Below are 13,181 nucleotides of genomic sequence, written 5' to 3' on the forward strand. Positions count from 1 at the left end.
AATAAGTGCTTAGCGAACATCGTACTATCCAAGTCACCGGCTAGATTAGCCAAAACGTTTAAAAACATTCTGCTAAACATTGGAAATGTAACCAAACTCCGGGTACATATTATCACGTGGTGGATGTGCCCAAAACCAAAAAAAAAACCAGGACGAAATGCCTATGCGGTCAGAAAAAAATGTTAAAGCGACATATAGATAATAAACCAGAATTATTTTTGTTAGGCATATTTCTCTGGTAATATTACACATTTTGACAGCAGCAAGAATTGTATTTACGCAAACACTAGAGAAATGAGGAAACACCCCCAGAAGAAGAAAATAATTAAAATAAAAATACTAGACTGTGCAGAAGTGGAGAAATTTAACATTGAAGATAAAATAAAAAGACAGCACAGAATATTTTCGAACTTTGGAATTGTTTTCTCAACGGTTGGATAATAGAGGAAGAAACTTAAAAGGGTTTAATACTGCTGTGAAATGATAATTATCTTGAATAAACGTAGCAGAAAGCTACTTCCTCCACAGCTCCCTCCGTAACAAGGTCGGTGTTACATGTCGTATCCTGCTTTACCCAATAATGGAAAGTCAATGTTTGCCCCCCAACGTGACTCAACCGTTATATTCGAGCCCTTTCTAAATATTTGACCTGGGAAGACCTGCCAAAGGAAAACATGGTGTGTGCATGGAACAACAATCACGAAACTGCTCAGGGAGTTGCGGTGGGGGGGGGGGAGGAGAGGACAGTTTTCCCTGCCACTTCCCCGTTGTGCAACGTTTCGCTTTTTGTCCGCAGTCAACTCTGACGTCGGGCTGGGAAGGATGGGTGGTTCCAGGGGTTATTTATAGGGGAACAACGCCAGAGTCAACCACACCTGCACTCGAGAGAGACCGGACGATTGCCATCCTAAAGCGGGAGGATTTGTAGCGTTCCACACAGCAGCATGGATGAGTTTCTCCAGCGGTGGCCCGGGTGGAAGATACACAAAGGTGAGACCCAAAACCAGGGGCTAAAAATTGAAATTCAGCATTGCTTTTAAACTTGGGATATGCTACATGTTAGATAGATAGATTAGAGAGAGATAATAGATAGATAGATAATAGATGTAGATTGATGATAGATAATTGATAGATGATAGATAGATAAGAGATAATAGATGTAGATAGATGATAGATAATAGATACTGTATTTTTCGGAGTATAAGATTTTGGGGAGGAAAATAAGAAAAAAGCTGATAGGCAGGTGAATTGGCCTCCCAGAATACCTCCAATCAGCTGTTCCCAGAGGTGAATTTTAGCAACAGGTTCCTTGGTTGTGAGCTCTGTGCCTTGCTTTTTTTTTCTTTTTTTTTTTTCTGTCTCTGAAAGCCTCCGAAACACCTTCAGATAAAAAAGCCTCTGAAGCTGTTTGGGGGCTTCTTTTCTGAAGCTCTGTTTGGAGGCTTCTTTTCTGAACCTCCGTTTGGAGGCTTTTTTTCTGAAGCTCTGTTGAGAGATACTGTGTTGGCCATTAAATCCCATGTAGTTGAGTTGCATGGTCTACTAACAAGCCATGTGGTCAATTGTTAAGGCTCCACCTGACCAACGGATTCCTAGAAAGAGCAATTTTATAGTGGCATGAAGAATAGGAAGCTTCAAGACATGGGGAAAGATTCTATGTATGGTTAGAAAAGAGAGATGAATAAAAGACGATAGCTAAACAATGTTAATAATGGAAAATTAAATGAGGGAAAACGACAAATAAGAAATAGAAATCCAGATATCGCCAGAGTAAATGGAAAAGGGGGATGAGGGGGAAGGAAAGAAGATTAAAAATATAAATGTACAATTATGAAATGATGGGACTGGGTAAAATATAAAAGAAACTGAAAAGAAAGTATAGAATATTAGAAATTTGGAGTTGCTTGATTACCAAACAAGGGAAACATTATACAACAAAGAAGAAAGAAGAGAGGAATAGAGGGTAAGATAGAGGAGGTGAAGGAGAGAGAGGGATGGAGGGAAGGGGAAGGAGAGGAAGATAGGATAGGGGAGAAGAGTAGGGAGGAAGGTGAGAAAGGAGGGAAAGAGGAGTGGGGGAGAGGAAGGGGAAGGAGGAGAGAGAGGAGGAGGAAGAAGAAGGTAGAGGCGAGGAGAGAGGGAGGAGAAAGAGGAGGTTTGTTATGAAAGGAAGGGAAAGAGGGTGGTAGAGCAACCCCAAATGTAATTAAAGAGTCGTATCTTTGTGCCTTCTTCAGAAAAAATATGTATGATTATTTATGGACAAGAGAATGTACATTTACAACATGTGTATAAGAAATAAAAAAAATTAAAAAACTTTAAAAAAATAATAGGAAGCTAATAAATCTTTTTCTTTTCTTTTCTTTCCATTCCAGTCTCCATCATCGCAATCGTGTTCGTCTTGGCAGCCTTGAGTTCGGCCACAGGCGCCTTTTCCCGATGCTCCACCACCAAAATCAATAACCGCCTGGTGGCCAACTGCCAAGCCCAAGGCCTCAGGGCCATCCCGCACGTGGACGTGTCCACTCAAGTCTTCTTGTTGAATTTCAACCTCTTCTCCACCATCCAGATGTCCTCCTTCCCACTGTTGAGCGCCCTGAAGATGCTGTCATTGGGGAAACAATTAGGGGATCCCCTCTATGTTGGAGAGAGGGCCTTTGCGAATGTCTCCAACCTCACCTTCCTAGATCTGGGGGGCAACAGGAATCTGTCGTTGCATCCCGAAGCGTTCCAAGGTTTGACCAAACTCAAGGTATTACATTTGGACTTCAGTGGTTTTGACAACAGGATCCTGGAGAAGGGCTATTTCCGAGACCTTGTATCGCTGGAAACCTTGGACCTTAGAGGAAACCGTCTTCATCAGTTGAGCCCAGATCCAACCTTCCAAAGACTGAAAAAATTAAGCGTCCTTCGGCTGGAACTCAACCAAATCGGGGCAATTTGCGGGGACGACCTCCGATATCTCAGAGGGCGTCATTTGACCTTCCTTGACCTGTCCTCCAATCGATTGTCCAGGGATCGTCCTTCTTCTTGCGCCAACCCGTTTCTCAACATCACCCTGGGCACCTTGGACATCTCTTCCAACCCATGGGACGTGACCCGAATCGAAGACTTCCTCAAAAGACTGAACGGCACAACAATCCAGAACCTCAAGGTGCAGCATTCAGGAGCCATTGGCAGTGGGTTCGGCTTCCAGAACTTGAAGGACATTTCAAACACCACGTTCTCGGGCCTGCGTCACAGCCGCATCCGGACTTTCGACATGTCTCATGGTTTTCTCAACGCCCTGAACTCCTCCGTTTTCTCAAGCTTGCCAGATCTCAACACCTTGCTCTTGAGATCCAACCAGATTAATAAGATTCAGAAGGGGGCATTTTCAGGGTTAAGCAAGCTCCAAGTTCTTGATCTGTCCGACAATCTTCTCGGGGAGCTGTACACAGAAGGACTGGAGGATTTGAAGTCCTCTGCGCTACGACGTCTGATTCTGAAGTCCAACCACATTGGAATTTTTCAGCATGACGCACTGACGGGCCTAAAATCTTTGCAGTTCCTTGACCTGCAAGACAATGCTCTTGACCGAGTTCCCAGCGGGAATCTCCCTTCCTTGCTGCATCTTAATTTGGGGCAAAACAGGATCCGGGACATTTGGGGCATAGAAAAACTTGCTCCAAACCTGGTCCATCTCGATCTCTCCTTCAACCGTCTAAAAGACCTGGAGAATGCCTGGCATCACCTCGCGGAGATTTCTCCCTTAAGGTTCCTGAATCTTTCCGGCAACCACCTGTCAAGGTGTTCACAAGTCCAGAAGTCTCCAAGGCAGCTTACACAACTGGACCTTTCCCACAACAATCTGGGAGACATTTGGGCCACCCAGAGATGCACGGACCTCTTCCAGCATCTGGAGAAACTCCGGGCGTTAAATCTCAGCTCCAATCACCTTCGTGACTTGCCTGGGAACCTTTTCCAGAGTTTGACGTCTTTAGAAATCCTGGATCTCGGGGCCAACAGGTTGCACAAACTTCCAGAACAGATTTTCCGTAGTTTGAAATCCCTGCATGGTCTGAGTGTCCGTGGAAATCCGCTGATGACCCTCTCGCCCGCCACATTTCAACCCATGGGGCAGCTGAGATTCCTGGATTTGAGGGAACTGTCCTTAGTTTGCAGTTGCGACCTCAGAAATTTCAGCAACTGGCTGCAGAACCGCAACACAACCGTGAAGGCACCTGAGCTACTCCTGACTTGCGTTCAGACCGGCTCCAATTTCCAGAGGCAGCCCCTGCCTCAGTTCCTACACAAGTGTCTCTTAGACAACACACATTTCCCCTCTGTTGCGCAACAGGTTTTGGAGGGAGTTTGAACAAATTGTCAACTATGTCCTGAAAATCCAGCAGAGAGAACAATTTGGCTGGAAAAGACTTGTAATGGCAATGCAAATAGTCCTTGGCTTACGACCACATTTGAGCTCCAAATTTATGTGGCTAAGCGTGACAGCTGTAAATTCTGGCCCATTTTACCACCATTCTTGCCACAGTGAAGTGAATCATCGCAAGCGTTATGGTAATAGCACCGTTGTTCAAGTGAATCTGGCTTTCTCCCATGGATTTTGTCAAGTTGCAAAAGTGACATTTGTGACACTGCGACCGTCATAAGTAGAAACCAGTTGCCAAGTGTCTGGGTTTTGATCATGTGACCATGGGATGCTGCAACTGTCGTGTGACGAAGACACAAGTCCTTTTTTCTTTAGTGCCACTGTAACTTTGAAATTGTCAGTAAATGAATGGTTGTAAGTCGAGGACTACTGTACAGTACAAAATATGCATGAATCATTTTATTGCAATGTAAGGGAATGGGAAAAAATAGAGGCCGATTCAATATTTTGTCTACGTTGCAACTATCTGAGCTGAACTTTGTATATCTGTAAATAAACCAGCACTTTAGAAAATAACCTTCTGCCTAATAACTTCTTTCAAAGGAAATAGGTAAAGGTTCCCGTGGCACATGCGTGCTAGTCGTTCCCGACTCTAGGGGGCGGTGCTCATCTCTGTTTCTAAGCCGAAGAGCCAGCACTGTCCGAAGACATCTCCGTGGTCATGTGGCCGGCACGACTCAACGGCAAAGGCTCACGGAACGCTGTTCTCTTCCCACCAAAGGTGGGAAGAGGACCCAGATTGTTGGGGGGGCAATAAGTTGACTTTGTAAAAAAATATACAAATAGAATGAGACTATTGCCTTATACACTGTAAGCCGCCCTGAGTCTTCGGAGAAGGGCGGGGTATAAATGTAAACAAAAAAAAAAAAAAAAAAAAGGTGGTCCCTATTTTTCTACTTGCATTTTTTACCTGCTTTTGAACTGCTAGGTTGGCAGAACCACACACCACCCCTACCAGATCGGGCAACCCGGTCCGAACCGGGAGCATTTCACCCCTGGTACAACACTTAACGATAGTCATAGGGGACAAACAAGCAATCAGGAAACAGTATCAATATAAGGCCACAATTTTTGTTTTCTCATAATTTATCTCGTTTATTGTAATTACAGTACTGGAGAAGGGCTCGCGAGGCTGTTTTTAAGACCTCCTGGTGTCACCTACTTTTTTTGGGGGGGGGCAGCACCAGTGATTTGGTTTCTTTAGCCATTTTACCACGTCGTTTATGTAAGAGTGGAAAAGCAAGGGGGATGGATGGAAGGCCGAGTCAACCTTGGGCCTGGTGGGACTTGAACCTGCAGTAATTGCAAGCAGCTGCTGTTAATAACAGACTGCATTAGTCTGTTGAGCCATCAGAGGCTTTTATTTTAGCACATAGGGCACGTAATAGATGAAGCCGCCTGTGGTCAGTTGAGGCAGCTTCCGGCTTCTCCCATAGCTCAGTCAAACCGTTATCAAAGGCTGCCTTAAGATCTATAAAACCGGCGTATAAAGATACAGGTCTATTCGGTATGTATTTTTCAATCAGGTGATGAAGAACTAAGCCCTGATCGGTAACCCTAACCCATAAGACAAATGCCACCGGTTTCGCTCAGCTGAGTGGGTACATAAATTGAGCACGTCACCGTGTTCGGTTCAGAGTTGAGCGTCCGTTAACTGGAAGAACCCTGAGCTACATTTAATTCGGACAAGAAATTTATTGAAGTGACCCAATTTGCTAAGTGAATGTGAGGTGCGGTTTACACATTCCCTGCGTTAATTCAGCGCATCTGTCGAGCCCAGCTCTGGCTCAACAAGTGACGCTACAGGGATCCGGATCATGGGAGCAGCCCCTAATCAAAGATCCAATGGGATGACATATCTGGGACTTGTTTGAGGGGTGCAGGGATCTGCGTTTGGGAAGCATGGGAAGGGAATCAGCACACTGGCGGCCGGGATAGAGGGCTGGATGTTACGAAGAGCTGCTTTAGTTCCGGGATTTGGCAAATGACGTGGCAGCTGAAGCTGTCAGACGAGGAGGGAGAGAGCGGCCGGGCGTCCAATCAACGGAGCAATTCAGCCATGGGGCGGGGCATGAGCAGCGCGGGATGTTTAAAAAGGGGCTGAGAGGCAGAAGCTCTTAGCGCTGACTTTTATACAGAGAGACCTCAACTTTCACCGAGACCCGGTTTGTAGCAGACCCAATAAACGAAGTCACTGTTGGAAAAGAAAACCAAGTTGGCTTGTTTCTTCTCACGGCGTTTGACACAACTGTGGCTGAGCTAGCCGATTCTTCAACTTCCTCATCGCGGTTTCCTTGGGACGGTTGGCAGTTAAGAACGGTTTCCCTGCCAAAATACATTCAGCATCTCTGTGAGGTGGGGAAAGACAGAAATTTAGATATAATTCAAGCTACGAAAAAAGTAACGCACAGAGCAGTCTCAAAGGTGCTTTTCTCAAGAGGCAACTGGGCTTTTTTTCCCCTTTGAAGATGTTTCACTTCTCATCTAAGAAGCTTCTTCAACTGTTGACTGGGTAGTGGGGAATGGATGGATTTATCCTCCTTACAGACAGCTGGTCATTTGCATCCTTTTTAGAGGGTCGTTGAGGCCACTTGGAGGTTTACCTGTGTCCTCAGGGTCATCCGAGTGGTGTAAATGGGTCTGGAGCAGGGGTCTCCAACCTTGGTCCCTTTAAGACTTGTGGACTTCAACTCCCAGAGTTCCTCAGCCAGCTTTGCTGGCTGAGGGACTCTGGGAGTTGAAGTCCACAATTCTTAAAGGGACCAAGGTTGGAGACCCCTGGTCTGGAGCCTTCTTAGAGCTGCTGAAAGGACTTTGTGGAGCTTCTGCAAGGTGTTTTCTGCACTTTTGTCATTTCTCCGTTGAACATAGGAGCAGGCTGTCGGGGGACGAGTCTATTGTCGTCTCTGCACCTCAAACTGATGCGCAAATGGTTCCTATAGCCGGCATTTTTTTTCTGGCAATCGAATCATACGCCGGATTCGTTCCAAGGGCGTTTATCCCAAAGTGTGTAGCTAAATGTCTATGGAAGATTTATCTATGGACCCAGACTCATCCCCATCCGCCTGCACTTGTGTTCAATAGTGAAGGAAAAATGGCGGCAGAACATGGCAACATTCAACATAACAGAAAACACCTTGCAGCCAAGAAGGCTGCATAGCTACTTGCAACCACTCAGGTGACCCTCCACTTGGCCTCAACAACCCTCTAAAAAGGACGCAAACAACCAACTGCCTGCAACAAGTATAAATCCTACCATTCCCCACTGTCCTGTCGGAGCTGAAAAAGCTTAGTTTAGTTTACTTTTATTGTCGTTCGTTGCACCTCATACGACGAAATTAAATGCCAGTTTCAGTCTGTACAAAAATAAAACACAAACACACATCCTTCACATTTTATACAATTGAATTGAAACCCCCCGATATTGCATTCATATTGCACTATACCGTCAATATAGTGCAATTCAATATAGTTACTGCCCTGGGATAGGAACTGCTTTTCAGCCAATTTGTCCTTGTTTTTATTGCCCTGTACCGGCTTCCAGATGGTAATAGCTTAAAAAAAAAAAGGTGCCCAGGATGAGATGGATCTTTGATTTAAGCTATTAATTTTAGCTAATATTTTAAGTATACAGCAGTCGAATTAGATTTTTAAACTTGTTATAGTATTTTAATTTGTTTTGGATTTTTGTTGTTTTATTTGCTGTACACCGCCCTGAGTCTTCGGAGAAGGGCGGTATAAAAATATGAATAAATAAAATAAATAAATAATAAATAAATAAGCTCTTCCAAAGAGTGGAGAGGGCAACCAATGATCCTCTGGGCAATGACGTTGACCCTCAGGAGCGCTGTCCCATCTGCCACTGTGCAATTGGCAATCCAGACACAGATGCAGTAAGTTAAAATACTCTCTATGGTGCAGCGGTAGAATGCCACCAGCAGTTTTCCATTCAGTTGTTGTTTCCTGAGAAGTCTCCGGTAGTATAATCTCTGCTGGGCCGTTTTGACCAGTGCTGCAATGTGAGTGGCCCCAGCTCAGGTCCTGTTTGATGGTAACACCAAGAAACTTAAAGCTGGCCACTTGCTCCACTAAGGTCTCCATTGATAACCAAGGGCTGGATGTCTGATCTGTTCCTTCTATAGTCCAGTTGCCTCTTGAAAAAGCACCTTTGGGACAACTATGACCTGGACCAGGGATCTCCAACCTTGGCAACTTTAAACCTGGTGGACTTCAAGCTTTGCTGGCTGGGGAATTCTGGGAGTTGAAATCCTCCGGGCTTAAAGTTGCTAAGGTTGGAGATTCCTGACCTGGAGGGCTTGAGAATCTCCACAAACATTAGTGTACAAAGCAATTCTCTGTGCAGGGATGCTAATTTCAGCTCGCAGGTTTGCTGCGTTCTGTGTATTTTACGGGAACAGCCAGGATCTTCAAAGACTTTTAACAGTCACATTTGTTGCTCTTTAGAAATGTGTGACCCCGCAAAATTCAACCGCGTCACAGACGGCCAACCCATCTAAAGACACTTTTGAGTGAAGAAAGGTCACGTTAATATCTGATGACATAAAATCCCGCTGTTTGAAGCTTGCAAGCAGTGAGAGGAACAGTCATCATTCAAGCATTTGTAAAACCTTTGGACTGCTTAAATCAGGGGTCTCCAATCTTGGCAACTTTAAGACTTGTGGACTTCAACACCCAGAATTCCTCAACCAGCAAAGCTGAGGAATTCTGGGAGTTGAAGTCCACAAGTCTTAAAGCTACCAAGCTTGGAGACTCCTGGCTTAAATGCTGAAACATTGGTACCCATCGCGCCCCTGTCTTCTCCCTCCATACTGTGCCTTTTTAAGATTGTGAGCTTGAGAAGGCGATGAAAATAACCTTCTATACCTATCCACTTCTATAACTATTTTTCATTAATTCTAGTCCGTCAACAGCCTCTTCTACAGATACAACCTTTTGTCTCTTATTAAACCAGGAAAAATGCATCAACGCTTACGTTTTTGAAGTGGAGATAAATTGTTTTCACCCAATTCTTGCTGGAATCTTCAATCTTAAAAAAAAACCAACAACACAGTAATTCTTGAGTTAGCAACCAAATACTTCAATCTACTGGCAGTAAAAAAAAAATCTGTAATATAGAATTTTAAATTTGGTGGAATTTATATTTTTTTTACTACGATTCTGTGGGCATGGCTTGGTGGGCATGGCAGGGGAAGGATACTGCAAAATCCCCATTCCCTCCCTATTCCTGGGGGAAGGATATTGCAAAATCCCCATTTCCTCCCCACTCCAGGGGAAGGATACTGCAAAATCCCCATTCTCTCCCCACTTAGCTTAAAACATATCTATTCTTTGGAGCAGGACTGGCTTAATAGGGTTTTTTTAAATATGGATTTTATTGGGGTTTATTTTATATTTTGTATTGTATTTTAAATTTAGGCTATTGGAATAAGTTTTTATTGAAATGTATCGTTTTTATTTTATCTGCCTGTTCACCGCCCTGAGTCCTTCGGGAGAAGGGCGGTATACAAATTAAATTATTATTATTATTATTACTAAAGGAAGTGTTGTAAATTGAGGACTAGCTGCATTTCTTTTCGCTCAAAAGGGATACCATCCCTGTGAAGACAGCGGTGTGCAAACAGGCTCTGCTCAGGGCATGTTTCTAATCATGGTTTATCAGGTGAAACACGGACAGAACATGCAGTTCATCATAGCAGACGATCGAAAACCCTATTAATATTTCCAAGTCTTTTTTTTGAAGCCGGTAAGAAAAATAAAAAAAATCAAGATACCTTTTTCCATCCTCTTCATACCAAACGATACCGAACTCCCGAAGAGTCGGTGACTTCCAGAAATTCCTTCAGTCCATCTTGTGACGCAGCTGCTCCTTCAAGACCCCGCGGCACTCAAGCTCTAAGAGACAAGATCGTAAAATACGTTCGCTCGTTTAGAATCTTGATAGTATAAATATGTTGTGGCCCGCCAGCTGCCAGCAAAGCTGGGGACAGACTCGGACATGAGGAGGTTGGGCCAGTTGTGGAGTCTGGGGAAGGTTCCGATGGATGTTCTGCGTCGGACGCAAAGAGAGACGGGGCCGTCTGACATTTCCCAGCCGCTGGAAAGGCAGCTGTCTTTGGAGGCTGAGATGAGTGAGGAGGAAGAACAGCTGGGGCCTGTTCCAGATGCGCTTATGCGCAGAGCAGTTAGGAGAGGAGAGCAACCAGAGGACAAGGAGTCGACTCGGGAAGAAAGGCACACGGGAACCCTGAATGGCCCCTCCCTGGCTGGGAAATAAATAGAAGGAAAGGGGAGTGGTGGTTGTAGGAGACAACCGTTCGTATTTCTGAAGATTTTGCTCATTGTGTTTCGTGCATTAAAGACTGCGTGCCAGAACTTAATTCGCAGCCTTTCGGCTGGGACAGGGGTCAGCAACGCGTGGCTATGGAGCCGCATGTGGCTCTTTCGTCCCTCTACTGCGGCTCCCTGTTGCTGGTCGGCTCCACAATTGGTTTCGGTTAGGACAGGTAGAGGAAAAAGGACGTCATGCTAGGAGGAGACTCTATGGTGGGGGAATCAGACTTCCAGTCGGCACCAGAATTGAACAGGGGGCTTCAGGTTAGGACATTTGTGGCTCTTTAGAGGTTTAAGGTTGCCGACCCCTGGGCTGGGAGCTCAAGGCCTTGCAAGGAACTGATAAGCTCTGCTACTGCAATTAACTCCTTGCAGGACTATTGCCTGGACTGTTCGGTAGGTGAATGCAATTAATTCAGAGGTAAATAAAGAGGGGGTTTTCGGCACAAGGAGTGCTTGCTTCTGCTAAGGCTGGGTCAGAACAAAAAAGGACAATATGGCATTCAAGACAGGGGGAAATATGTATGTATGTATGTATGTATGTATGTATGTCTTGGCATATTCGGGTCTTTTCCCATGTAGGATTGAGAGTATCTTGGCGACGTTTCTATGAGGTCTCAATCATCATCTTCAGGCTGGTGCTTTCGGCTTCGTGCTTGTGCGAGCAAAGCGTGGTCAGAGCTGCCATCTCTCTATAAATACGCTTTGCTCGCACCAGCATGAAGCCGAAAGCACCAGCATGAAGATGATGACCTCGTTGAAACGTCGCCAAGATACTCTCAACCTTACAATATAAAGTATATATAAAATTCTAGACATTCTATGACCCCAGGGGTCACTGTTAGAAAGAATACAGGTAATCCTCTACTTGCAACTGCAATTGAGCCCAAAATTTATTTTGCTAAGCGAGACAGTTATTAAGTGAGTTTTGCCTCCATTTTACGACCTACCTTGCCACCGTTGTTAAGTGAATCTGGTTTCCCCATTGACTTGGCTTGTCGGAAAGTCACAAAGGAGGAATATCCCAGGGATCCTGCAACCAACAAAAATACATTAGGGTAATTTCCTTTAATGATCCCCAGAAGAAACAAGTTCAGGTTTCAATTCTATATTACACGGTGTGATTTCTTTTAGCCATTTTTGTATTTTAATACAAAATTTTTTGACTTCTGGGCAAAGCCACCATACATAAAAATACATTCGATAGATGAAAAAATAAACCAGAATACCATTATACTTTATAAACCTACACATTACAAACAAGGAAGTAGAATTAAAGGTGACTCATCCGATTTAAACATAAAAATACCAAAACTGGGGATTCTAAACCAGGTTTTTAAAATTCCTGTCCAGATTTTTAGCTTAATTTTAAGAACTGAATAAAGTTTATTTTTTTCTATACATACATTTCTATACATGCATTGTATTACATTTATCAAAATAGTTTTAATTTAAATTTGGTTTATTTGTCATCTGGGGTTTTGGGAGTTGAATTTGGGTTTCAGTTCAGAATAAAATCTTGCTTTTAAGCAAGCCTGCATAGTCATCTCAGACGCCCCGCATGGGACAAACCACGTTTGGAATCATGGCTTAAAAATATACAAAGGGTTTAATAATCTGATTAACATCTTGACGGGGATGTCTTCCTTGCGTTGGCTAAAATATTTCCAAGGTTATAAGAAGTCCGGATGGCAAAAATATAATTAAGATTATTAATGGATTCAGCACGAAAGAAACAGCCCTCCTTACCTGCCAGATCTGTAGGAAAACGGAAGTAGGTAGGAGGAGCCGGAAATAAGGGTGTCTGCTTTGCTATTGGTTGAGAAGGCAAGCCAATTATTGTTTTAACTTGAGGCGGGAGTATTTATTTGCGCCAATTAGGAGAGAGAGAGAGACAGACACAAACTGACTGACTGACTTGTGGACTTCAACTCCCAGAATTCCCCCTGCAGCTTTCAGTGACCAATTACTGTGTTTGCCTTGGAGGAAAAAATTGTACTCTGCTAATATTGGGGGGGGGAGCATTTTTCTTTTTTGGGGGCCACATCTGAGGCTAAGGAACAAATTAGAGGCTTTGGGAGCAACTTTTTTTTGGTTTATCTCCTCTTTTTCCTCCCCCTCACCCCCTTCTCTGTTTTTCCTCCCTTCCTTCCTTCCCTCCCCTCCCCTCTTTCCCTCCCTCCTCCCGCCTGTTTCTCTCCCTTCCTTTTCTTCTTCCTCCCTTTCTTTCTCCTTCCTGCCTTCCTTCTTTCCATCCTTCCTCTTTTCCCTCTCTCTCTCTCTTTCTTTCCATTTTCTTCCCCTTAATTCTCCTTCATTCCTTTTTCCTTCCTTTTTCCCTTCCTTCCTCCTTCCTTTTCCTTCCTTTTCCTTCCTTCCCTTCCTTCCTTCCTTCCTTTCC

At 44.2% G+C, this 13,181-nt stretch overlaps 1 protein-coding gene, 1 long non-coding RNA gene and 2 other non-coding genes across 5 annotated transcripts; 1 reads left to right on the forward strand and 3 right to left on the reverse strand.

Moving 5' to 3' along the window:
• Positions 1-161: 161 nt before the first annotated feature.
• On the forward strand, positions 162-5,467 carry LOC131186688 (toll-like receptor 5). Of its 2 annotated transcripts, XR_009152406.1 has the most exons (3): positions 162-990; positions 2,376-5,150; positions 5,308-5,467. XR_009152406.1 is itself a non-coding variant. In XM_058160533.1 (2 exons), exons 1-2 carry the CDS (start codon positions 945-947, stop codon positions 4,355-4,357), a joined length of 2,028 nt encoding a protein of 675 aa, XP_058016516.1. In that variant the 5' UTR covers positions 162-944; the 3' UTR covers positions 4,358-5,157. The 2 variants fall into 2 exon arrangements, 1 of the variants encoding a protein (XP_058016516.1); XM_058160533.1 differs by lacking the exon at positions 5,308-5,467 and having other exon boundaries at positions 2,376-5,157.
• A 135-nt stretch (positions 5,468-5,602) lies between these two features.
• On the reverse strand, positions 5,603-11,941 carry LOC131186689 (uncharacterized). The gene is made up of 4 exons (XR_009152407.1): positions 11,731-11,941; positions 10,222-10,342; positions 9,423-9,476; positions 5,603-6,777 (listed from the first exon to the last, which is right to left on the reverse strand). It is a non-coding gene; the product is annotated as an uncharacterized LOC131186689 (long non-coding RNA).
• LOC131186910 (small nucleolar RNA SNORA79) lies at positions 8,894-9,039 on the reverse strand. The gene has a single exon (XR_009152443.1). It is a non-coding gene; the product is annotated as a small nucleolar RNA SNORA79 (small nucleolar RNA).
• Positions 10,072-10,149, reverse strand: LOC131186911 (small nucleolar RNA SNORD126). The gene has a single exon (XR_009152444.1). It is a non-coding gene; the product is annotated as a small nucleolar RNA SNORD126 (small nucleolar RNA).
• Positions 11,942-13,181: the final 1,240 nt, after the last annotated feature.

This window comes from Ahaetulla prasina, chromosome 17 (genome assembly GCF_028640845.1).
Source record: "Ahaetulla prasina isolate Xishuangbanna chromosome 17, ASM2864084v1, whole genome shotgun sequence".
NCBI lineage: Eukaryota > Metazoa > Chordata > Lepidosauria > Squamata > Colubridae > Ahaetulla > Ahaetulla prasina.